Source organism: Cricetulus griseus (genome assembly GCF_003668045.3).
Source record: "Cricetulus griseus strain 17A/GY chromosome 1 unlocalized genomic scaffold, alternate assembly CriGri-PICRH-1.0 chr1_0, whole genome shotgun sequence".
Classification (NCBI taxonomy): domain Eukaryota; kingdom Metazoa; phylum Chordata; class Mammalia; order Rodentia; family Cricetidae; genus Cricetulus; species Cricetulus griseus.
Window position 1 is genome coordinate 218,925,348 of NW_023276806.1, and position 27,339 is coordinate 218,952,686.

The 27,339-nt window shown below is 40.9% G+C and overlaps 1 protein-coding gene across 6 annotated transcripts in view; it reads right to left on the bottom strand.

Moving 5' to 3' along the window:
* Window positions 1-27,339, bottom strand: part of Dync1i1 (dynein cytoplasmic 1 intermediate chain 1) — a 270,227-nt gene that overhangs the window by 25,766 nt on the left and 217,122 nt on the right. For all 6 annotated transcript variants that reach the window (XM_035451088.1, XM_035451086.1, XM_035451087.1 and 3 more), the window contains one exon: window positions 27,048-27,192. In XM_035451088.1, coding sequence (XP_035306979.1) covers window positions 27,048-27,192 — 145 coding nt within the window. The remainder of the gene's footprint in view (window positions 1-27,047; window positions 27,193-27,339) is intronic.

The window sequence follows — 27,339 nt, forward strand, 5'->3', positions numbered from 1 at the left end:
CTAGAAACAGGATGGGAAAGTGTCCTTTAGCCAGAAGAGTATAGCAAGGCTGTGCCTTGGAAAGTAGAATACAAAGAGCAAGGGGGCAAAGACTCAGCTCCAGTTCTCTGACTGGGTGCCTCTGGTAACAGCTACCATGACAGGAGCTGAGAAACTGGAGGAACAAAGCTAGGACCAGGCAGAAAGGTCATGAAAGACAGTGGAAAGCTGCAGCACTTGGAAAATTTCACCTCGTGCCTTTAAATGTCAGTTTTCTTATGTGTAAGATGGGCGCTGGTGAGCTGATGGCTAGGTCCTCCTTTATGACTCTAGGATGATTCTGCTATGTGCCACGTTACTGAGCAGCAAGGATGGACTGAAATACAGAGTGTGCAGACAGTTGGGCTTTCTAAGGGCTGTCCGGTGGCACCGTCTTACTTGATGTTCGTAGAACTTGGATCACAGTCTATGAACAGTTCAAACTATTTTAAATGTTTTCTAAACTTTGTAACTTAGTAAAATAATAATGTAAAAGAGAGAAATTGAAATAATGGGAGTAGTAACAGTTTTTCTCCTTGGTCTATTGAAAAATATGAAATACGGAATTTGCATTAGAGAGTCAGGCAGTGAAATCTGTTTAAAGGAACTAAACTTCCTAATATGCAGCATTCTGCAGTGAAGAATCCAGAACCAGGCTATGCTTTATAAGCAAACAACCAGTAGATCTGCCTATTCTCCAACCTGCTAACTCAGAAATGACTGCCACAGGGGTGGCTTTCTTTTCTTGACACATGCTGAGATTACAGAGACTGACATGACCATTTTCATCTCTGTTCTTTGTCTTCCTCATTTATGGGTGACCCCTAACCATCCCCACAGATGTTAGTCCTCCGAAGGCTGGGGAATAGAAAGGTTTGTGTTAAAATATTTCCCAACAGCCAGGTTGGGTTGGGTTCTAAATGATGAACTTTCCAAGCAGACACAGAAATGGGTACCTGACCTGTAAACATTTCTTTTGTTGGGAATGGGGTATTGTGTAGGGGATGCTACTCAGATAGATAGGGAAAAGGGCAGAAACCTAATAATACAGTTTCTAACCCTGAGTTCTTAAGCAGAAAGAAAACAAATGGATACCACCTAGAAACAATATCCTCTTGCAGGAGAAAGATGATGACTTTCTAATACAAGTAACATGAAAATATTGTGAAATGATTAAAAGCCAGTTCTTCCAAGAAACATTGAAATATGAGACTATAGTATCATTTTAAGAAAGAAAAAAGCCACCAAAGGACCCTAAAACTTCAGGTTCACACAAAATGGATGTCTCTACCATAAAAAGAAAGTTGTTAAACAGATAAGTAAACCAAAAACTCACAAACCAAACCAAAGAAACCAATGCTCTTGAACCCAGAGAGGCGTTGCAAAATCAGTAACAACATTGGAAAATTTCATGTGCAACTTAATTTGAGGTCCTTCGAATGCACAAAGTACATCTTGACTTCTGTGGCTTCTTTTTAAATAGCAATGCATTTGACAGCTGCCTGGTGACTTGGCTTCAGGTGCAGGAGCTGAAGTTTAGACAGCAACACTTTGGGTAAACTATTCTCAACAGAACATGTAGAACAGGCCAGTTTATTAGTTTTGAAAAGACTTTGGTATCAACTAGTTGATTTAAAACAATTTGAAAGGTGACTAAGGACATCTAGGAACTTGATGTTTGTCTGTCTAAATGTAGTTACCTGAGAGCTGAAGGGACATGAAAGGCGTTCTTTGTTGCTCTGCCTTCCTCTCCAGCTTATTTGCATGGAAGAATCCTCCTAATCCAGGAGGCGCCACCAATAAAGAGCCCAATTATCCATAAAAAAGAATGTACACATATTCACAGGTTTTGACTAGTATGTGAGTGTTCAAAGCTACAGGGAAAGCTACAAGCTTTGCTTAACTCATAAAGGGAGTATTTCCCACACTGACAGTTTTATGAATGTCAGCTTGACCTCAAGGTTCTTTAAAACTGGCATTCTAGTGGCACACATTTTATGGACACACTGTGAAAACATTCAGCAGTGGAGCTGCGGGGTGGAGGATTGTGTCTCCAACACTGGGGGCAGCTGAGTTGCTTCATTCCTTCAACAGCTCTTCTCCCCAGCCACATTCTCTTTCTCCTGGAAGAATTGTGGAGCAACAGAAAGGGGAGAGCAGATTCCAGAGTCCCCTTTATTGGTTGCATGTTTTCCAGTTCTGTTGCTACGGTATTCAGCATCATATTAATTAGGCAACAAAGCATCCTGTAAATCCATGAGGATCAAGGTGATTAGAGAGTTCCAGAAGGATGGAGAGAAGATTTGAGTATCTCTATGAAGGATTGGAGGAGCAAGGGAGAGAATGGACCACACTTGGAAGCAGCTAGATCTGTGGTTGTGTCTGTGCCTGGAAGTCATGAAGAATTAGAAGAAAGCAGTCAGACAGTGTCTGCCAGCCTGAGTTCTGTTTGTTTATTATGACTTGAATGTCATGTTGTACAACTGTATTTTACTAGCTGGTAGGCTACATGGCAAAATATTTCCACTGAAATAGTTTTAAGTGCTGATCTCCACTTTAGGATCCAATGTTTGTGACCTCAATCTTACAAACTATCCCAGACAGAAACACTGTTTTGTTGTTGATCTTGTTTGAGGCAGGGTGTCAGGTAGCCATGGCTGAACTGGAACTAATTTTGTAGTTGGGGATGACCTTGATCTCCTGCTTCTCTGGTTTTATGCAGTGCTAGAGATGAAACATAATTTTATGTTTCTTCCAATTGACTTATACCATCAATCATACACAAATTTTAAAATCTATTCTTCAATAATTTTATAAACACAGACACAAACACACACACATAAAATACTAGCATTATCTGTCCCCATTCATCTCTTTTACTCTTTGAACTATGTCTTCTTCTCACAAAGCCCCCTCCTACTTTGATGTTTTTAAAACATTTTTGGTGATCCACAGTGTTTAATTAGGGTTGCTTACATGAATATAGGTGAGGAGTTACTCACTTAAGCATTGACAACTTAGGAGTTGCTACCCCTCCCCCACCACTGGAAATCCAGAAACTATGAAAGTCTAGTAGCTTCTTGGGAAGGGGGTGTCTCATGAGCCCTTCTTCTCCTGTTAGTGATGTTTTTCTGAGAGGCTCAGTCTTATTAGGTAGCAACAGCTAGTGAGAGTTCATGATGAATGTTTCAAAAGCACAATTTAAAAATATTAAATTACAAATCTAGAACAATAGATTCTACTTTGATTCCCCCATCATATTTATTTCTGACATGTCTAAGTTGGTGTTTGCCAATTACCAAAGTTAATCTGATATTGATGAGATGAGTTCACTGCATCTGAATATAGCATTTAGGTGTGTGAATGTGCTTGTCCGTGTGTGTGTGCTTGTGTGCTTGTCCGTGTGTGTGTGTGTGTGTGTGTGTGTGTGTGTGTGTGTGTGTGTGTTTGGGTGTATTTTCAGAGGAAGGGTGAAGTTTGGTAACTCGTCTTGTGTATGTCTCCTATTTTAAATTACTATATCTTTTGTATAATATTTAATACTAATATAGCTGACATATTTATTTTAATTTTGATCAGAACCAGAATGGAGAAGACTAAAAAGCAGAAGTTCAAAACATTCTGCTTGAGTTAGCCATATCTTTGCAACAGATTTGACTGTTCTATTCCCACTTTGCCAAACTGGAATTACTTTCAACTGAAGAAAGCAAACATGAACTAAACATGAGGTCAACGTGAGGTGAGATGCTCTTGTAAATAGCCATGTGATTATTTGGATTACTTTCTGTCCTAGACAATTTGCAAAGTGAAGAAGTCACAGAAGGCTGGTCAAGATGGCCCTATATTTGTTTGATCTTAAAACAGCTACATTGGGGTAAAAATTAGTTCTAATTTATCTTACAATATTATATAAAAAGTGATAATTAATTCAGGGTGCCTGGGTGGGGGGGACCTTTAATTTAATAAGTAACTGGTGTGCATCTCTCCACACCCGACAATATTATTTAGAAAGCTATGCTTGAGGAGGTAACCTGTGAAGTATATCATTAAAATACAGGCTAACATTTCCCTTCCCTGCTGACTAAAAGAGCAAAAGAAAGGATTTACCAAGCCTTTCCTTTTTGCACAATGAGAAAGCCCAGTGAGCTGGGTGAATTTTAAGTCCCCAAAGTGTTTGTAGTTATATGAATTAGTCACACATGTCTGCATAAATATTCAGCAGCTCAAAAGCATGTGTTCATGGATGAGTGTTGAGGAGGGCCGTGGAAGCAAAGGACAGGAAATATGCATACAGGCTGAGTTGGGACACGGCTTGATGATTACTTCTGTGGTTTCCTTCACAGTTAAAGTATTCTGCATGGGAGAGCTTTTAAAAAGGGATGCAGCAAATGTGTGGACAGGATTTGGTGACAGCACAGGCACTTTTATCAAAAGCCAATTTTAATGTTTACTGTCTGTTGCTAAGAAAGGAGACAAGAAGGGATAAAAATGATAATAAAGTAAAAATCAAAACAAAAAAAACACAAACTAACAAAACAAAAAACCAAGTAAACCAGACACATCCTGGATATTATGTTTATCAGAAAGGCACCAAGAGACCTTTGGAGTTGTGGGGTTCTGTTATCTGGTAAACCTTTACCAAGGTGGATCTCTAATTTTGTTCATCTGCTTGCTTGTAAAAGTTAAAACTTTAGTTTTTATTGTGTGTGTTTTCCTTCTGGTACTTTGGACATTTAAAAGCACAATAGCAGAAACACACATTGTTAAAATGACATCATTTTAGAAGGCATTCATCCCACTTGTAGATGCTCTAACTTTCACAGAGACATATTTCAGGTAGGATGTTGGTGATCTACTGGGAACAGAATAGGGCTGACTACCTTAGGCAATCACGGGGGGGGGGGGTCAACATGGGACTCAGTTCGCAAGCACCAACTATCCAGATAGGAAAAGGGGGATCTGAAATGAAAATCATGTGCTTGGAGATGTATTTTTACACTTTATTCCAAGAAATTAAGAGCCAACACTCAGCAGAGAGCTCTAACAGGGACAGGAAGACTGCATAGCTGTGCCGCCATCCTGATAAATGGTTATTGCAATCTGAAGCAAATCCAAGCAGCATGAAGAATAAGATGAAAGGGAACAGACCAGAATTACAAGGAGGTGCAGAGATTGCACTGTCTGAAGAAAAGAGAGATACGAATTCACCCTCAAAGACACATTCCTAGGTAAAACTCAACAAGGAATTTACCTTGTGTGAGAATCTTCAGAAAACAGAACGGCTGCCTGTCTTGTTTACGTTAAATAAAGAGAACAGGTATACAGCCGGGTGTTGCCTTTGTCAGGTGCCAGAGGAATTCCAAGACTGACTTGCAGGCTGCCCTCTGATGTGGTCCAGGAAGGTATTAGCTAGCACAGTAAAGGAGGCCTACTTTGAAAGATGCAGAGACACTGATGGACAGGAAGGCAGTCAAGTGGTGAGAGCAAAGCATGCCTGGTCACATACATCAGGGTGGCATTCCCAGTTAGATGTCAGGGTGAGAGCTGGGGAAGCCCTAGTAGGCCTGAGCATTTGCTTACATAGATAAAATAATAATTTTGATCATGGGTATATTAAGACTTCTTTATATAAACAATACCTGCTAGTTCATTGGATATGCGTTGATAACTGTGCCATGTGCTAAATACATCTTAAGATATCTAACATCCATGTGAAAGTTTTCATCTTTTCTAAGTGTGGATGATACCTGTAGCTGAATAGAAGATGAAAGAAGTAGAGCAAGGGGTTGGTGCATTTGGGCCTAGCAGTGACTCTCAAATTCAACAGCCAATAGAAACAGAGATGGAGTTAAGGCAGGACAGGAAATCGTTTACAAGACGTGTTGAGGGACAGGAAAGCTGTCATCAAGAGAAAGAAGGCCACACCAAGGTAAACTGGGAGAACAAAACCTAGGCTGGAAGAATGAGTCGGGCAGAGTGCTAGACGATGGCTACTAAGACGAAGCCCTTGCACTGTCAGTTCAGGGCTCACTGATGGCGCTAAAGACAGACACACAAGAGGAGTAATTGCGTTGTTTAAGGAAAGGCTGGGATGCACAGTGCTCAGTGCTGATACACTGAGTTTTCAAGAGCTTCTGCCAGCTGGGCACCTGACAGGAGACTAATATCTGGAATTTGGAAATGACTCAAAAGTGAAAGACCAAAATCCCAACCATCCAGTCGATAGGTGGGCAAGGGATTTGAGTAAAGAGTTCTCATGGGAACTACAACTTTCCAATACAGATATTAAAAAAAAAGTTCAATGTTCTACCTGCCAGGAAAATGCATATGTAAATTACATCGAGATCCCATCTTATCCCATTTGGAATGGCTACCATGAAGAAAAAAAGAAGAATGGTGGCAAGGGTGTGTGTGGGGCAGAGAAACCCTCACACGTTGCTGCTGGGAATGTGAACCAGCATAGCCACTCTGTAAATCAATGTGGTAAATCTAGCCAGGAATAGTCTTTATACCACAGAAAAAGAAATTAAACATATGATGCATTCTATCCTATTAAAAACAGATGAAAATTAAAACATCTGTATATATCCATAAATTCTTTGTAAGTCCTGCATTTCAAATGATTTGTGTGTATGTGTGAAAGACATGAACTCAGCTCTCCTGAGGTAGACCCATGTGTTTTTACCAGGAAGAACAGTGAAACCAGGAAAGTGAATGGTACAGAGCCTGGATCCAAATCAGCACTGTGTGACAGCTGGGCATGGGCAGTGTATCAGTGAAGGTGGTACCCCTGGTTGAAATGGTTTTTTTCATTCACTATCAGCAGAGTCAACTGCCTGAGCAACCTCATTACAGCAACTGTACTTTCCCTGAAGGTCCTATCGGCCCTGGGTCTTAGTCTTGGAGAGACTGTAGCACTCAGGTACTAGGAGCCAGGGTGGTGAAGAGTGTCCTGTGAAGCAGTGATGCTAACAGGGTTGATTTCTGGTCTATAAGCAAGGGTGAACTAAAGTATCCTCAGTTTTCATTATGGGAAGAACTGCATTGCTTTCAAAATTAAATCCTGTCCCCAGTACCTTAGAATGGGATTGCTGTCTTTGGAAATACACCCTTCTAACAGGCAACTAGATTTAAATTTGGCTTTGGAGAATGTAATCCAATGTGAGCAGTGTCTTTATAAAGAGAGTGTAGGACCCAGACGCATGCAGGAGGAAGACCACTTGAAGACAGAGGGAAGACTACCATCGATAGGTTACAGAGAGAGTCTCTGAGAAGAAACCCATTTTCGTGGCTCTTTGGTATCAGAACAGTGAGGAAATATGTTTCTGCTGTTGAAGCCTCTCCATGCACAATACTTTCTTCAGGCAAGCTAACAAACTCATAACTTAAAGGGGAAGCAGTTCAAGATTCCATTTTCCTCTCATCCATAGATGTCCTGTGGGGTTTATCTACTGACAATTCTGCCTCCGTGGAAGGGTCTCTGACCATACTGGACACTCTGCTTCTGAGCAGCCACCTCTGTCTTTTCTGAACACGTCCCTTTGCAACCACTGACAGTGGCTCCACTGTTAGCTTTACTGAGCCTTCTGGTGAAAGGAACAAGTTAGGGAGAATGAATATAAATTACGTCCCCCAGTTCTGGAGACAGCAAAGCCTTTGAAAATTTTCAACTTGGCTTATGTAATTCCCATCACACTCCTGTGACATGTGAGCAGCTAATGATAGGGAAAGGGACATTCTGTGGTCTCCATATAAACTACCCCAGGGATCTATCTGCCTAACCTTAACTAGGATATGGCAGCTCTGTCACAGTAAGTCAGTCTCTTTTGCCTAGGGTCAGAGTTGTTTTCTCTTTATGCTTAATGGTTTTGTATGTGTAGAGTATGCATGTACATACACGTTCCTATATGTAAGTATATTTGCCTGTGCCTGAACATGTGGAGGTCAATAGCAGATACCTTCTCCCATTGTTCTTTCCCTTACTTTCTTTGAGACAGGTCTGTCTTTGAGTCTGGAACTCACTGATTGGCTCAGTTGGTTGCCTAGCAAGCTCCTGGGATCCTGCTGTGCCTGCCTCCCAGATGGGTGCTGCCAAGCCTGGTTTTGGACAGGGGTGCTGGGGATCTGAACTCTCGCTGACCACAGTAAGCACTTTGCTCATCGAGCCTCCTCCCAGGTCACCGGAGCCTTATTTAGTTCAGCATTTATTTAGGTTTGATCTTGCCACTCCCTGCACCCTCTGCCTCAACTTGGCTTTCTATCAGAAAAGAGGTTCAGGAGGTAACATGGTATACGGTGAGAGGGTACGTAGGGGTAAGCACACAGGGCAGAGCTGGTGCTGGCGTGGATCCTAAAGCTGACACCCTCTCACGCAGGGCCTGGGGTTCACTTTTAGACTCAAGAGCAGCCCCCTGCCAAGCTCTCCTTAGCAGCCGCCTTGAAGGCTAATTACTGCTGAATGCGTTCTCGAAGTTGGAAAAATTTCAAAGAATTTTTGAATACATTTCTGCAGTTCTCTTAACAATGGGATCTATCAAACACTAGGCGAAGGCTCTGCTTAAAGCACAGACAGGAGATCTGAAGAATGTGTTTGATTGCCAAAGTGACTAATTTATCTTTGCACAGTATTAATGATGCTACAATAACCAATATCTGTAGCTCAGTTTTGACAGTGTACTGCAACGGTTCCTATTGTTTAAAAAAGAAGAGAAAGAAGGGGAAAAAAGGAAGAAAGAAAGCAGGGAAGAAAGAGAATGTTTTATTTCGCTACATTTCAATTTGTTAACAAGACTCCACATAAGCAAAACCAGAGGTCATTAGCAAACAACCAAAACATGCCTGTCTCCAGAAGCCTCCAACCCCCTTCATCATTTAAAATATAGCTCTGTCGAAAACCCGGCTCATGACAAATCCTGAACATGAAAAATTCAATGCAGACTCGAAACCACCTGACTTTGCTTTGGGCTTGTACTCTTTAAAATTACCTAGAAAACACCATAATCTTCTCTCCATGAGGCTGGCGGTGGGCCAGAGCCCTGGCTCCAGAGGCAAAGGGCAGAACTGAAAATCATGTCTCCACAGACAGCCCCACCCTCTCTCCCAAGTCCACTTGGCCTCCTGACAGAAAGTGAGGTCTGAAGCACATTCATCCTGGGCCTGGGCTTTTTTGGCCTAAACTCAAGACTCTTGTAGGACAAACAAAATGAAATCCCAAATGTTATCACCCTGCCTGAAGAAGTCAAACGGGTTGAAATGAACGCCCCGCCTATGGTGAGCGGCCCACATCTGCAGTTTAATAGGAAACCAACAGAACGAGAGGCTAACGGGGCGTTCTGGTTAGGATACGAGTGGTTAGCTGAGATTTTGAAATTCCAGTGTGAGGTTTGAAAACGGGGGGCAGGGAGGACTGAATGAATTTGAGAGGCAAGTATATTGCCATGCCGGAGACCCGTTGAGAGTGACCCACTAAAGGTCACTTTAGAGAGGATGGAGGGCCTAGGACTGTGCTGTGGGGACATGCTCGCTTGGCACCAGTGTACCCAGATCTGCGTAAGCCTTCCTGCGCCCTTCACTCTCCTTCTCTGAGGGCTGCAGGTCTTAAGGACCCCCTGCGTCCTGTACCCACCCACCACTCTGCATGCCCACTGGCTCTCACGCTGAGGCTGGGAGAGAGCCAGGAGAGACTGTCAAGTAATTTTTACCTCCTGCCAAGCTAGTGACAGGCTTAGTACAAATAGCTACACTGAGAAAGTCTCATGACACAGATCTCATGGCCAGTGCAGCAGCAAGACAGGCCAGGGTGCAAACATGGCTATCGATCTCACTGGGGAAATGGCTGGGCCAAGCCTTTTGAGGGATTCCTCTCCACCTGTAATTACTACAGTGTGTTTCAGCAAGCCGGGCTTGTTCACTGCCTCCTCCACTGTGCTCTTTTGGGCACCATAGCTTTATTATACTCTTGAAGGACCTACTATTCCCTTCCCTGATCACTGTCCGGTCATGCCATCACCTTGGAGTCCAAACATGCCATGAGCTGATCTCAAACATTTGCAGAACTTTTGAAAAATTCTCTTCTTCAGCTTCTAGCTTCTTTTAAAAAATTTCTTAAGCTTCTAGTTTCTTTTCACATGTATGTATCCATGAATGTATGCATGCATGTGTGTATGTATGCATGTGTATATGCATGTGTGTGCATGTATGGATGCATGCGGACGTGTATGTGTGTTGCATGTGTGAGGAGTTGGTTTGCTCTCTTCTCCCAGCATATGGGTTCTAAGAAATCAACACAGGTTTGTCAGGTTTAGTGCTAATCTCCGTTACTCACTGAGTCATGTCGCCAGCACTAGCTTCTTTTTAGAAATTGTCTCAGCACACTCTGGGAGTCTCTTAAATAGTTATGGTTAGCTATAGTCTTATTTCATTACCAAATACTCAGTTTTCCATGTAGCACTCTGCCTTTCTGCTTCAGTTCTCAACATGTAAATACAAATATCTTTGTGTCTATTGAGTGTCAAGTTTTTAGCATCTCTGTTGCTCGTTGGTGACTTTTGCTGCTCAGAATGGCCAAAGGAGTAGTACTAAGTGCCATCTGGTATTCTAAGCTGCACTAAACTACCAGGCCCCCTCCTACAACATGTATGTTTGGGAGAGATTCCTTCACGTAGGTGCTGTTGACTGGAGCCAATGTTAAAATGAACCAACATTCTATTGTAAATTTATCCTAATTTGTAATAAATCTTTCAACACATCATACCTGGATTGCTTGATGAAAATATTGTGATCCAGGTTTGCAAAAACCTAGCCCTGTATCCCCTAGAGCAGTGACCCTGTATTGTCTCCTCAGTTTTTATGATAACTTTACTCCTGTAACTGTGGTGAATAACATGAATGGATTATTTGCTTCTTTCAGTTTCCACTTTCCATCAGAATTATTGCTGCAGTCTCTGGGGTGTTTTCATGTCTTTGTTACATGGTACACCATGGTACTTTGTTACATGGTACTCCAGTACATACAAGCTTTTAGTAAATAGTTGTGTGTTGAACACATACATACTTTGTTCTGCTCCATTATAATTGCATTATAATGAAAATGAGGCAATATGGGATACTGAAAACCCTTGTTCTTTAAAGAATTTACAGGCCAGTGTGGTGGCATCCACCTCTAACCCCAGTGCCCAGAGGCAGAGGGATGCCTCTAATCCCATCCCTTAAAGGCAGAGGCAGGTGGATCTCTGCGATTTTTGAGGTCAGCCTGGTCTACATAGTGAGTTCCAGGCTGGCCAGAGTGATGTAGGGATACTGTGTTTAAGAGAGAAAAAATTTCCATTCATTATTTAAGGTCAAGTAAGAAGATGTATAGTGAATCTGTTGATGTTAGGGACTGGGGTTCATGTCTATCTTTGTTTCAGCACCTGGCAGTACACTAAGAGCACATTAAGTTTTCCTTGAGTGTTGATTTCATGCATGAATAACTGGCTAAATCTAATTGTCTTTTGAGTAGATAGGGAAAGCAATACATGTGTTCATTTTACAGTAGTACCTTAATTCCATTTTCATTGTTATTTTTTGCAAGTTTCATGATGCTAGTATTGTAGATAAATAAGTTAGTTCATAAGTGTTATGAGCATAAGTGAAACCCATGCACATGAATGGTTGGGCAGAAGGAGACAATTAGTAGGGCAGGGGGGAAAGGTGATAGGTGCAAAACGAAGTAGAGATGAAATACCTGCTGTGTTTAAATCTTTAAAGTGTCCACCTAGGCTAGACAGAGATATCTTTGCAAGCCCACCGGGAACCAGTTGTGTTTAAATCTTTAAAGTGTCCAAGTGAAAGTTGAAGTACGTTTGCAGTAAATATAACAGTTCCTAGTTTAGCTTATTATTAATCTGCAATCAGTCAATACAACAGTCGACATATATCACAGCAGAATGACAGCCCCACTGAAAATTGTAGGGAAGAGAGTTTCGATATAAAAGATGGCCACTGCCCTCAAGAGGCTCAGAGCTCAGTGGCAAAGAGAGAAGCGGCTCATAGGTGAATGAAAGTCATTGGCATTCTATCGAGGTACTATGAGTGTCCCTGAAAATGACCAACCACGAAGCCATCAAATCCAGCGAGCTGCTCAAACCTGAGTCCACCACTAAACTGTAAATAGTGGTAGGTGGACAGCTCAAATATTAGCTTACATTTCAGGCATTGATTTTGAACCCAATTGTAATGAATTTGAGATGGAAATATGGGGCTAAAATCACAGGGTAAATAACTCTTTTCCATCCTTCTCCTGAAGCCAGTTTTCTTAAAAACAAAAACAAAAACAAAAACAAAACAACAATAACAATAAAAAAAAACCAGCTTTGAGGATTTGAAGTGGAGAACTTCAAAGTGCTTTAAGTTCGATTCTTAGACCTTCTTAACCAAATGTTCTTGTTGGTTGGTTTGTGTTGTAAGCTCTCTCTCCCTCGTCCCTCCCTCGCTAACTCCCTCCCTCTCTTTCTCTCCCCCCACCCCCGTCTCTCCCCCTTGTGAGTATGGGTGATCAGAGACCAGAAGCGGGCATCAGGTTCCCTAGTTACAGGTATTTGTGAGCCATCCTACATGGGTGCCTGGCCTTTTCGTGGGTACTGGGAACTTAACTCAGGTCACGTGAGCTACTTTCCAGTTTTTTAAGTATTTATTTATTCTATATACACAGTGTTCTGCCTGCCTGTATTCCTGCAGGCCAGAAGAAGGCACCCAATCTCATTACAGATGGTTGTGAACCACCATGTGATTGTTGGGAATGGAACTCAGGACCTCTGGAAGAGCAGGCAGTGCTTTTAAGCCCTGAGCCATTTTTTTCAGCCCAGGGGAATGGTTCTAATAGAAAATAACAACAAAGGCCAGTTATTTGCTGACCTCTGTTAAAGCAGGACAGGGAGAAGGAGGCTGGGGGATTAAACTAATCAGACACAAATGATGTTCACATGTGGGTGGAAGCCAGGCGTGTCAAGCATCACTGGCTTAGCATTGGTCACTGGCTGCACCCTGCAGTGCAGCTGGGCCTGGCAAAGACGTGAAAGGGAATTCTGGGGAAGAAGATGGTCACAAGAACTCTTCTAATTTCAAAACAGTTAAAAGAGTCAAAACAGAGGAGGAAAAGGAGCACAATGCAGAAGGGAAAAAAGAAGTCACAGAAGACAAGAAAGCCAAGGAGGAGAAGCCAGAAGCCAAAGAGGTCAAGAAGAGGTCAAGTTGGCCTGATCAAAATCTGTGGCTCTGGCCTCTCCCCAAGTCCCCTGCTTCTTCCAAATAGCTCAGATTTTATATTTTCCATTCCTTGGTATATTTATATAAAATATATTAAATATAATGTACCCAGGGACTAACTAGGACCCAGAGACCAGTGCCTAGGGTAGTGGTGCTGGGGAACTCTTCCCAAAGCTACCCAGTCCATCCTGCCCCAGGTCTGAGTGGAAAGAAAACAACCAAAAGATAAAATCCTGAACTGCCAAGTGCCTGCTTAGGAAGTCTACGTAGATGTCCTTATTAAGCTTTCTGGAAGGGGTGACTGGGTCTTCCAGGACCCCTTATTTTCAGGCTTAGTTACTGTCAGCCATTTTAGATTGGTTCTGATTATACCTTCCCACTGGTTTCAGGCAAGAAGAAAACATCACATTGCCCTGTCTTCCCCCAATGCTTCAGGTGGAGATTGTTGGCATAGCATCCTCTCTGAGACTCTTTATAATGAAACAGCACATTTCTTAAAAAGAAAAAGTCAAGTTTTTAATCATTATGGAAGGTCCCAAGTGAGAAGGAAGCTAATGACCTAACACAGACACTGTCTTGCTTTGGACTTGGGCTTAGTTCAAGCCAGTGAACCAGGGGACAGGAGACAAAGCTATTTCAATCTGTCGCCAATTCCACAACATTCCTTTCCAGAAACTTCCACAGAGCTGGTGAGCTTCCAGTAGTAAACACAGAGGTTTGGTTGCCCTGGATTTTTGGGAAGGCTGGTTACTCTACTTTGGAAGAAAAAGGAGATTTATTATAGATTAATTATATTTATTTTTCCACTACAAGTTCCATTTATTCTTTACAAAGCCCTGTAAGAATGAAATAATTTTCCTATGTGTATTGTGTGAAGTTGATAAAATCATAGTTTCTCTTACTGAGCAAATTGTACTTATTTTATATTTCATGTGATATGGGCAAACTAAAATGAATCAAATACAGAATGGAGTTAAAGCAATATCCAATTAAAAAAAATAATGTGTAATTGTGTACTAAATAATCAAAAAGTTAAATATGCAGCTTCTGTAAATAGAATTGAATACTGGAATTACTAAGAATAAAATCCTTACATATACTTCTTGTAGACCTAGGTCAAATGAACATTACCTTTCTTCCTGCCTTGTTATATTTAAATTCCTTTTGAAATAGCAGGATTTGTAGGAAAAGAAAAGGGGCAGCTTTGGGTGATAATAGGAAGTATGAGCTATAACAGTTTTCTGGAACCAGGAAGGATGAGGAAAGGAATCCTCACTCAGGTCTAAAGCTAGAAAGAAATTCTAAGCTGATATAAACATTCAATAGCAGATATGTTCAATTAAAGCAAGCAAGCAAGCAAGCAAGCAAGCAAGCAAGCAAGCAAGCAAGCAAGCAGAAAGCCAGCAGAGAGATCCAAGGCCACAGGGAACCAGCCATGAGATGAGGCCACTCGCAGAAGCCACCACAGAAAGCCATAACCAGTTAGTATGCAGAGTTGTGGAGTCCAGCCCCAATGAACACATCTCCAAAACACTCCCACACCCAAGGCTCAGATAACACTACAGAAGAGGAAGCAGAAAGATTTTAATTGCCAGATGAACAGGGAGCTCACTGTGAGATTGTGTCTTTTAGTAACATCAGAAGCTACACTCATAAAGTATCACCAATATGACTGCCCAAATGTGAGGTGAACAATGACACCAATGGACATGTCAAATTAGATAGGAAAACCCCCTGAGGCCTCAGGGCTACACCAGGAAGTATAGGCAACTGAGCAAGGCTGGGAGCAGGAAAGGTGGTCCTCTCCAGGGAAGAGAACACTAATTAGCTGTCCAGTGCTTAACAGTCAGCCTTGAAAATCATACATATAAGTAACATTAGATGAATTCAATATCAATCTAGGATGCTGAAATATGTTTTAGGACTATATACATATATACATATGCATGTATATACCACATATATGTATATTTATGTATATATACTACATGCATATATTTATGCATATGTCTATACTATATATGTGTATTTATGCATGCAATAACAATTGATGGAAAAAAGAGGACATGAATTTGAAGGAGAGTATGGAGCGGTATAAGGGAGAGTGTGGAGGGAGGAAAGGAATGGGGAAATGTAATTAAAACAACAATCTCAAAAATAAACAAACAGAAAGTAAGGTCAAATGGTATTGTATTTCTAAAATTGTGTGTAAACACCACTGGTGCAATGCCAGTCATATAAGCATCCAATTGAATGTGGCTTTATTGTTGATGATAACCCAGTTTCATCAGAAAATTAGTAAGTGGTCAGTTAGAGAGAAAGTCTCTGGAAGGATTCAGAAGCGAAGTCTATGAATGGATCAAATAAACTACCACGGACGCAGTGGAGCCGTGAGAGGGCACACAGTCACCACACGTTAAATGCAAAGGATCTAAAGTTGGAAAGCCAGTGTGGAACACTGTACAGCTGATGAGAGTTATGAGCCTAGCACTGTGCCGGGATACCGGAGAGGCGCGATGCCCTACATACTCACTGTCACCCTGCATAACGGAAAGCAAAAGACACTGCGGTCCCACTCTACTGTAAGCTGTCATCCTTGCCATTCCCATCAGAAAGTATACAGTCGAATGACACTTCAGCTCTATTTTGATTCACAGTTATGAGGTTCCCAGTTGGCCCCATTGTTTTGGGCCTATTAGTGTCTGAGTGGGGCATCCGTCATGGATGGATACACACAGGAAGAAATCCAGTGGCCCTATGATAAGAAGCATATAGGATAAAGGATTGACTAGAGCCCCATAATTTCCCTTAGGGAGAATACTTCTGATGACTAAGGGCCTCCATGTTGGCCCCACCTCCTAATAGTGCCATCTTGGAGCAGATTTTTAATACATGCACTTTAGAGGACATGTAAGATTGAATTCTAATACCTGCTAAATCACTTTAACATCCAAACCCACTAAAGCAATCACTGTTTTGGCAACAACGATGGTAATAATTGTTGCTACCTCTTTTAACACTTTCTGTGTGCTTGACCATGGTCTTAAAGCTTCACTTACACTAGCTTGTTTAATCTTCGCATGCTGACAAAATAGTGATAGGCAAATAAACTGCAGCACTAAGAGGTTAAATAATCACTATAGAGTCAATTGCCCTTTCCTATTTCTAACTCTAGCTTGGATGTCCAGGCTTTGAGACATCCATGAGGATCTCCCTTCCATTCCTTCTTCCTGTGAATCGCATTTGTCCCTTACGGACTACAGTTCAGACAGGTGCATGGCTCCATTCTTCTCAAGGAACAACAGTGCACAAGAGATAGATTTCCAGAATAATCTTTAGGAAGAGCACTCCTGCTTGTAAGAGGGCTGCAACCTTCCAGGGAGTGATTGTCCAGGAGCAAGCATCCCAGACCCAGACACACTGGGAGCCCACCTACCTCCATCATTGGATGAGTGTTCTAGAGTGAGTATACAGTCCAGGACACACATGATGCTTGATCAGAGCTTTAGGTCTGGTTTCAACAGGCAACTGCAGTTCTACTCACTGTAGAACTTAGCAGGTAGCAAGGAGTATCAGAAGGATGCCACTCTACTCCTGGATGGTTGCCTGAGGATTTTTCACCTTCATATTATTATACTCATTTAAATATCCCCTAATCAGATTCTTAAAGCTTAATGTCAGTTTTATAATTATAATACATGTAAATTATAGTTATGAATTTTATCACTCCATAGCACTCTTAATAGAGCATTTTTAGCAATATCTTTAACATGCATCTTATAGAAAATTAGGGTTTATATATACACATGCTAACCCAATGATTTACTAAGTGTTTACCAGACTGTAGGTGCTATGCCAGGCACTGGGAATATAAATAGAGAAAAAACGATACAAATCTCTCCTCAAGGACCCCACAGTCTTCCTTGGAAGGGAGGACATTATAGTTACACAATCACTGTGATTCAGGGGACAAAAGCATTTTTATCATTGTGGTACATTTACCTACCATAAACATTTATTACAACACATAATCATTTTTAATTAATTCATCTAAAGAGAAAATTTTAAGGAAAGGCTCTTTCCGATCTTTTATTTGAAACAATTTCAAATTATTATTCTTTTCTAGTAACTAGGAGGGAAGGCAATCAGTTAAGAGAGTCACTTTGCATTTTATCCCTGGCAGAGGCCATACAAATCAGGTAGACCTTACTAGTTTTTACAGTAACTGCTTAGAAATTGAGTTATTAGTGTAAAGTCATCATCTGTCAGTCACTTAGAACAGTGTATCCTCAGAGTCACTGCTTTGTTAAAATATTAGCAGCTAGAAATGCATTTTAATTACCAGGACAGATTATACAATGTCAAGATAGACCCAAAGAGAGGGAGAGATTTCCACCAATCACATGTGCATCATGGGAACTCCAGGCTTGTGTTCAACACTGCCATCAAATATCAACATGGGAGTTAAGTCAGGCCATATACTAGATCAGTCAATATAGGGGAGTTAAGTTTCAGAGCTTTAAAGTCTAATGCAGAAGGAATTTAGCAGATAGTGTCAATACAAGCAGAAGAAACATAAGCTCTTGGAAGTTCAAGGAAAGGAACCGACCTGGCAAATACATGAACAGTATCAGGAAGCTAAATCCTTAAGAAACTGTACCAAGACCAAAATAAATATTAACCTAATGTTTAATTGGAATCCACTGAAACTTTCCAAACTGGATGAAATGATAAAAAGTCCAAAGACTCATAACTTGTCTAGCCACTAAGCTAAACAGCAGCACAGGGAAAAAATTAGCCCAAACCTCAGCAAATAGAGAAGCAGAGTGGAATAATGAATGTTTTAATCCAGCCAAGAGTGCATACTTTATTTCTGAGCATCAACCCTGGCCTTTTTGATGGATGGGAAATTTAATATGCTAAGATACAGTAAAAGGTAAGGGTTGGTACTCAACAGAATTATTCAGGCCATGCCTCTTTTTTTTTTTTTTAACTTTTAAAAGGGTCATGAAGCAGAGACTTAAAGATGCAATATTTTACTCCACTCCAAGTGGTGCCCACTCTCTGATGCTCTCTGAAAGGCTGCTGGGAAGGACAAGCCAACATTAAAGCAACAAAGTCATCAAAGGAAATGAAATTGGCAAAATGACCCCTGGAACAGATAAGAGGGTCAGGGTGACTTTTGAAGGAGGAGGTCCATCAGGGGTCATGGGGACAGAGGGAGGTTGTAGATGCTGATGCTGCATGCTGGCAGGAAAGGCAGGTGATGGACAGGCCAGGAAAAGGAAGCAAGGTTAAGGATGGGCGTTTATGCTTTGCTTTGTTTCAGTTAATGGGAGGGAAGGGAAGGGAAGTCAGGTAAATAGAGAAACAGGACCAGGTGAAGCTGAGGGGACACAGGATGAGGTCCCATGGTGTGGTCCCATGGTAGAGCATGCGCTGTCTGGGCTCTCCAAACTCTAGTCAGTACACAGCTGACTGCTCCACCATCCATTGAATTCTCCTGTATTTTGTGAATAATTTCACTAACCATAACAGTATTTCTAAATCTATTTACATTTTAATTCTTTATCTCCTGGGGTGAAGGTCATACCATTTGTTTCGTTCACTCCTTCATTATAATAACTGGCAAAGAATTAAGGCCAAATATGCTGATAATTAAGGTAGTGAACAAATTATATTACAAAAAATAGGCACATCACGATGCTTACAAATAAAAATGAGATTGAGTATAGCCTGTGTGAAGTCCTAGGTTCAATCCTTAGTCCTATCAGAAAATTAAATAAATAATAAATATAAATCAAATAAGGTCAAATGATGTCAATAATTTTATTGCCTTTACTGTCCAACAGTCCCTAAATGTATCTATAGATGAACTTGGGTGATTTCCCCTCTTGTTTCTTTCTCTTTTGTAAATCTCTCTAAAAACTCATTGCCAATAAGATTAAAAAAATAAAAATAAAAACAAAGCAAAGCCTTAGCTACAAATTATTATTTTGGCCTTTATTTTATCTTTTGCTTGAGACAGAGTCTCTATGTAGCTCAGGGTCACATCAAGCTTGCGATAATCCTCCTCTTCCTTCCAGTCCAAGGCTGGAATTATAGGTGTGCAGCACAGCTAGCTTGAGAACTATACTATTGGTAATTTCAAAATAAGATGAGTTTTGTCATTTAGCTATTTTTATAAGGATTATTTGCAGTTATAGTTTTGAGAAAATTTAATAAGTAAGTTTTAGAGATACTGTTACTTTTTAAAAAACTATTTCTTTTTTCTTCTGTCTCTCCCACTTTTTTTTTTTTTAAGATTTATTTATTATGTATACAGTGGTCTGTCTGCATGTGTCCCTGCAGGCCAGAAGAGGGCACCAGATCTCATTACGGATGTTGTGAGCCATCATGTGGTTGCTGGGAATTGAACTCAGGTCCTCTGGAAGAGCAGTCGGTGCTCTTCAACTCTGAGCCATCTCTCCAGCCCCCGATACTGTTACTTTTTAAAACATTTTCTGCCTTTTCTGGTTTAAGAGAGAAGTGTTATAGTTGTCAAGTTAGACTTGACAATTGATTTGATTGATCTGAGAAACACCCAGGAGGCCATTAAAACACATCTCTGGGCACATCGAAGAAAGAAGTTTCTAGAGACAACTAGATCGCTAGAGCTCTGACTCAAGGGAATTGGCAATCTGATAAGATTCTGGTGAGGTGATAGGCAGAGGTGGGGTCTGACTGGAAAAAGTAGGTCACCAGGCAGGCATTGGGTGTGTTCGCTTTGCAGCTGCCCCCCTGGATTCCTCCCCTTGCTTCCTCAATAGCATGAGATGAACGTCTCCACTCCCCATTCAGATGGATGAGCCATCTTTGCAACTGTGAGAAAAATAAATCTCCCTTTCTTTCAGTTGTCACTAGTCAGTATAAATAATTGATTCATTTTAAAATTCTTCCAAGACCACCTCAGAAGGCCAGAATCATTTGGGTACCAAACTCATTCACAGTATAGCCTCCCATGTATGAATTGTATCAGAAAATGTAGTACCAGGCAGAACTCTCTTCTTACCGTCTTGTAAAGTTTATGTTAGCTTCTGTATTGAGCCTCGGCTGGGTGTCAGGTCTGCACAGTTGGGGCATCCTCCAGGGGAAGGGACTGGCCCTTACATCTCTCACAGTGTGGAATGAGCATGCTTTCTCTCCCTATCGTATCCCAGTTCTCATCGTGGTTAGCAGACCACTCAGTTCCTTCCTGTCCTCTCCACTCTGCACAGCCAGTTAGCTAGACCTACTTGTAACAGCTTATCCAGTCTCATACATGTCCTTTTCACCACCCTCCACCAAATACCTCTTTCCTACAACCCTAACATCACATTTCTCCATGTTTCAGCCACACACTGTTTTATTGTTTGTTTTGTTGAGACAGGGTTTCTTTGTGTAGCCTTGGCTATCCTGGAACTTGCTCGGTAGACCAGGCTGGCCTGAAGGTCTGCCTGACTCTGCCTCCTAGTACTGGGATTAAAGGTGTGCATCACCACTGCCCAGCTCAAGCGCCCACTATTAATCCAGATTTTTTTTTAAAATTGTCTCTTCTCTTTAGACCCTAAGATATTCAGGTTCCTAAAACAGTGTAATGTCTGCATTCTTCTATAGTCCAACCTTTCCCCTTAGGCTTTGATGTCACACAAAACTGAGTTTAGACTTAGTTTCCCCAATTATTTGACAAGTATACCAGTCAAGTCATTAATCCTTCCATACCTGTTCTATAAAATAGGATACTATCAACTCAGAAACTCATGGCGAAGATTCAATGGATCAATAATACATTTAAAACATTTAGTACAATGCAATATTAGCTCAATACGTGTTGAGGTGGGCTGCCCGTGAAAATTAACCTTTCTTTTATCACAAAATTCCTTAAATTAAATTTCAATTAATTACAACCCCATGGCTAGCCATCACCTAATAAAATAAAAATTAATATCCAGTACAGCTACTTTCTAGAGCCTTGTGTAGACTCCTTTCTAGGCCCCCCCTTGTCTATGTCCTTTCTGGACCCTTACTCTCTAGCCTTTGGATAAAAATGTCTGCCAATGCAGTGTTGACTCAGCTGCCTGGAATGCAGCCTGGCCCTCTGTTTATGAGGAAAACCACTCCAACAAAGTTTCTGCTTCCCAGCGAAGTCTTCCCTGACAGCGGTTTACTGATGGAACTTGGTGTGGTCAGGGCTAGGATTGGGGCTGGATATGTAATGTGTTTTAATGTCCACTCCCTTCAAGTTGTCCTCATTCTGCTAGAATCCCATCTGAGCTTAAGCCCCGCCCCACTTACTCCCTTCTTTGTAGGTTTGCACAGGATTTTTTTTTTTTTTGTAGAAATTTCTATTAGTATGTATCTCCCCTAAGTCAGTTACTCACAATCCCCTTTCTCCAGATGCTTCCAAGGTGCTCGGCATCCCTGTCACTCATTTGATAAGAGATGCTTTTCCTTGCGTCTTCTGTCTTCCAGTTGGTAGTTCTCTCTACTGCCTGTCTCAATGGAATCCTAGACTGATAGAAGACTGCCTGTGTTAGTTAAGCTGACTGTGGTCAAGTAGCAGCTGTTACTATGTGTGCTCTTTCCAAACAGTGAGTGGAAAGGCTTTGTCCTTGCGTTTACTGCTTCTCAGCTCCAGGGAAAATCCTGGTTTTTTTTTGTTTTAGTTTTTTGTTTGTTTGTTTTTTTGTTTTTAAGGCCAGCCATCCTCCTCCACCATTTCCTGCCTTACTGAAGACTTAACCACTGTAATGATCATGGTCTCCATTCTGTGTCACAGCCCCCTGGCCTTCTGTCTCTATGTTCCCCATATTTCTAATCCACCTCCACTAGATTTCAGCTCTGGGCAGATGCATGCTTAATGGCTCCTTAGAACTCACTTGGAGCCAGGCGTTCATGAAATACTAAATTCAAACATCCTACTTTCCAACAGTGATCTCACTATCGTCTTTCCCAGTTCCTTCCTTCCTGCCCATTCTTCGATCGTCCTGGGTTTCCAGTCCCTCATTCCCTTTTCTTTTCCTGTCTCTTTCTATTTCCTTTCTGCACGAATGTATAATACCAAATGCCTTCTTGCTTCTGTCTCTAGGTTCTATGTTCCAGTTTATTTCTATCACATTCTGGCATAACTCCAGTCCAGAACCCTCTTGCTCCCCTGTCTATGTCCAAATTTGTACTGCTGACTTCTGTTGGTGAAAAGCTGGTTTGAAGACAGACGCATGACACTACTTTTCTCCGACACAAATGGTCTGCCACCTTGCCTGGAGCCTCTTGTGTTTTGTTTATACGTTTTTTTCTTATTCTCAAATCTATACTAGCTGAAATTCGTACTTCTACTTTCACTCAACAGAGGACTGAGTCGTCTCCTACCTTGTTAAGAAAATAGCCATTATCAGTGTTTGCATTCTCCAGTCATCAAACCTGGTGAATTGTACTTATCTCATCCCCTACTTCCTGTCCCTCTGTTATGACAGAATAGACGTCATTGCTCAAATTTAAAATCCATTGCCCTGCCATTGCTAGGCGTACTGTCTATGCTGACATGTTGACTACACTTTCCTCCAGCTTATACTTACAGATTTCATTTTCTTCCTTTACCAGCTATTGTATAAGAGCAACATCAAGACGCATCTTATAACCTTTAAACATCTACAACAACAACCACCACCAACCATTGTGGCACATGCCTGTAATCCTAGTCCTAGAGAGGCTTGTGCAGAAAGCTCAGGAGTTCAAGGCTAGTTTGTTATATAGTGACTAAGAGGTCATCTTGGGCTACAAGGGATTCCATCTTAAAATAAAATAGTCAAAAGAAATAAAAGCAAAGGTCCTTGGCTTTTCAGTTCCTTCTCACTTTGTAGCCACTCCTAGACCTCCTGTCATTTGCACACCTTTAACACACTTACAAGAAATTGTATTTTCCCTGAGTACTGATGGCTTATGGCTTGTTAAATACAACAGGCATATTACAGCTTTGAATATTTGTCAGTGCTATTCACTATTATTCTTTATTTAAATGTTTTTAGAGGAGACTTCAAACATGTCAAACATATATTGATAAATGGACTAGTGTTGGGTCAATCACTCACCTTCAATAATTACCTATACCCATCCAATCTTATTTATCTTTATTCATAAGCCCTCCCTTGCCCAAATGGCTTATTTTGAATCACTGGCATCAGTAAGTTTTCTGCATTTGGTCTTAACCAAACGGTTGAGAAGCAAATGATATATTTTATATAAATGTTCTGGTTTGCATCCCTAAAACATAAAGTCATGTAAATTATTATGTCATAATCATATTTAAAAATTCATGAGTGCCATTAAGTTGTAATCATATGTCTTTGACAGCTTTCTAACCTCTTAAACAAACTGTCAATTTTAGCTAAGATCTGTGTAAGAGACCTACTTTGAGATTATTTGAAAAGTCTCAAGTTTGGTTTTATTCTGTTTTGTCTTGATATACAATTTCCACTAACATTTGGTTTTTGTTTGTTTTCATCTTTTTTTCTGTCTTTCTTTTTGTTTTTTAGTTTTGTCCTGTCAATTTCCCCACAGCCTGGCGGGGCTGCTTACATACCTGTGGTGTTATTTAACACATGGCGTCTGTGTTTCCTTTTGCATCTAATCTCAGGGGGCTAAAGACTGATAAGATTCAGGACTGATTTTGTGTGTGAGTCCTCTACATGAGTGATACATCTGCTATCCTAATTACAGATTCTTTCCAATTTTCACAATTTATCACCCATAATTATTACTGCAATCATTAGGAATTATAAAATGATAAAATTCAAATTAGTTTCATGTTTCTGTATTGGTTAGAATATATCGATAAAGGAAAACTGCCACCAACCATTTAGTAACCCTCAAGCAGAAATCTTGTGGAAAAGGTAGGATACATGTTTCATTCTTTCTCTTACTCACCAGTTTTCAAAATAATGAGCTTACTTGTCTATTCTTTTCCAAAAGTGACCAATAAAGATTTTATGTTGGTTAATGTTCTTCAATGCACTACACATTCTTAAAATTTTACCTGTATTGATATTTTGGCCAGATCTTATTCAGCATGGCTTCCAATCCTTTGACAAAAACACTGTAGCTTGGGACACAAAATTATTTTGTAACCTACTTCAGAGTAGGGATCAGAAAATCCTGCTGGGTCCCTGGCTCCTGGCACTTAGGGATCACAGGTAGAGGTCAGAAAGGTCTTAGCCATAGGGGTGGTCATAGGTTCTAGATTGTTCTTGAACATAGAACAATGAGTACATTCCTTATGTAAAAGATAATAAACACCCCAAGTTGTTACAGATACTTCTCGATCAGGAGTACTAGAGAATTGTTGCTGCACTCCACACCTCTGTAGCTCCCAGCAACACACCTGATTACATCTCAGTTCTCAATGACAGTAACATGTGTTTATTTTTTCTTTACATACAGACTTAATAGCCAGAACATTGGTAGCCAACACCCACCATTCACATTAGTACTACAGCTGCCTTATGGCTGTCGTTTCCCCCCCACACACACAGGTATTTTTTCTTTGAAATATATTCCTTTATGAATGTATATCCAAATCTGGGGGAATAAAGCCACTTCAAACCATTTCTCAGCATAGAGATTTTTGCCATCATTTTGAAGCATGCTAAAGTGATTCATAACATGTTTTTTAAAATTTGTTTTTAGGAATCAATTTTTGAGTTTGTTTTAATTTTTTAATTAAGAGAACATTTAAATGGATCCAAATGTACAAAGCAGAGTATATTCAAAGTAGTGCGATTATTAGTTTTGTTAAGTAGATAACGTGTGTACGTCATTCTCCAAAGTTTCAAAAGTATATAAACAAATAGAAGAAATGACAAAGTACTGTTTACATTTCTTTCTACCTAGTTCTTCTCAATTAGATATAGTTTTTAGAGATCAGCTCATAACAGAGTGGAGAAGTCTTCATTCTTTGCTACTCTTCTCGTCACAGTGGATTAATGAAGACTTCTGGAAGTTTTCAGCCATTTGCTCTTTGGTTGGTATTTCAATGGCTGCTCTTCAGCAGACAGCCTTTGTTATTTGACTAGGGTAGCTACAGCATGGATTCCCTAATGTGAGAAGGGCTTGATAGCGTCTGCAGTATCTTTAGATCTTTCCAAATATTCCCCGGGATTTTGTACCATTTTACATTTTCTGAAACAATGGCTAAGAGTAGCTGGTTGCTTTCAGATAGGAAATTGTTAGATTTCTTTTTTTCACCTGATATTTGTAAATAGATTTTTGAGTGTGGGATTTCATTTGAGTTTCTCTTATAAATGGGGCTGTGGGTATTCCCAGACAATAAAGGACCACTTCTGTCATCCTAACTTTCCTATCTCCCTGAAGACCCATGAACACACACCCCAAACCCAATTCTCTTCTGTTCCCTGAATTGCTTTCTGCTTCTTCTCTGGAGCCCCATCTCTTGCCTACCTTCAAGGCACTCCTGCACTGAGTCTCCATGTTTCTTGCCGGATCCTCTCCTGTGACTACGATTGTCATTGCTCTTCTGACGGCTAATAGATGTGCAGCTGCAGCCCAGCATTCTCCTCCCCCTCCTGTCCTTCTCAGCAAATGGCCTGCTGACCGCCCTCCACTGCACCTTACAGGCACCCTAAGCTCAGTTTATACAAAGCCCTTCCCCCACAGGTCCTTCCTCGGGAATGCTTCACTGCATGTAGTGAAAGCTACCATAGGTCACCAGGTTCTTTGGGTGGGGACATGTCTGTGTGGATGTGTGCATGTATGTGTGTAAGTGTGCTCACTCTTGTGTGTGCTTGTGTGAAGGCCAGGAGTTGATGCTTCTTGTTGGCAAACCTTGTCCATCTTAATATAGAGGGTCAGGCCCCTGTTGAACCCAGAGCTTCCCATTATGGGTAGATTGGCACCTCCCCAGACTCCCTAGGTTTTGCTGACTCTTAACTTACAATCCTTCCTGTCAAATCACCAAGCCCCCGTCTCTGTGGCTTTCATCCCTTTTGTCTTTCGTTCTGTGCCACTTTCCATCTCTGCCAGCACTCCTCAATCTCTGTGCCACCACACCTTTCTTTCGGATGGACTTTGATTCTGTTTTGAAGAACACCATCTCTTTATGGTTTGTCTTGCTTTTTGAGACAGAGTTTCTCTGAGTAGCCCTGGCTGTCCTGGAACTCCCTCTGTAGACTAGGTTGGCCTTGAACTCAGAGATCCACCTGCCTCTGCCTCCAGAGTACTTCAGTTAAAGATGTATGACACCACTGCTCAGGTTGACTTTTTTTCCACAGCACAAGTTCCATTTAAACTGTAAGTAACACAGGGCCATATTCCAGTTCAGAAACCTCCAAAGGCTCAAGAAACCAAAATAGACCAAAACCAATCAAATAATGTGGCAAACTACACATTTTTTTATCATAGCCATGAATGTGAGTAAGTAAATGCTACAGAACCCAGAGAGATTAACAGCAAGATACAGGTGGGTTAACATGAGTAACATTTGTAAAGGAGGACTTTGGATTTATCATTACTTAATCATTTGTGTATTTTTTTTTTTTTACAATTCATCTGTTTTCAAGTATAATTTAAACATTTACAATAAGTATGGACTTCAAAAAGACCTTAAGGTATTATTTAGCTCCTGGACAGATGGAGTTCTCCAGTATGTTGTCTGAATCTCTATGCCAGGTACGGTTATTCTCTGCAACTCCCCCAGGGGGAAACATCCTCATCCCCTGTGTACTATAGGACAGTTTCTATCCAGGCATCCTTACCTTTGTGGTCCACAGTTTGACGGTCCAGTCAAATGAGGATGTGACAAACAGATGAGAAAAGTCGATGGGACCCACTGCCATATGGCAGTTAATTCCCGTCACTGGTCCTTGGTGACCTTCAAAGACTTCACCAATGCCTGCTTTGCTGCAGAGAGCAAACACACATCATTTCAGTGATCTTTGCAAAGCAAAGACTGATTAAATATAACAGCGCTCACCTCTGTTAGAACAACCATACACGTAAAATGAATAAAAAACTGAGCGGTTCATATTTAGGAATACACACATTTAT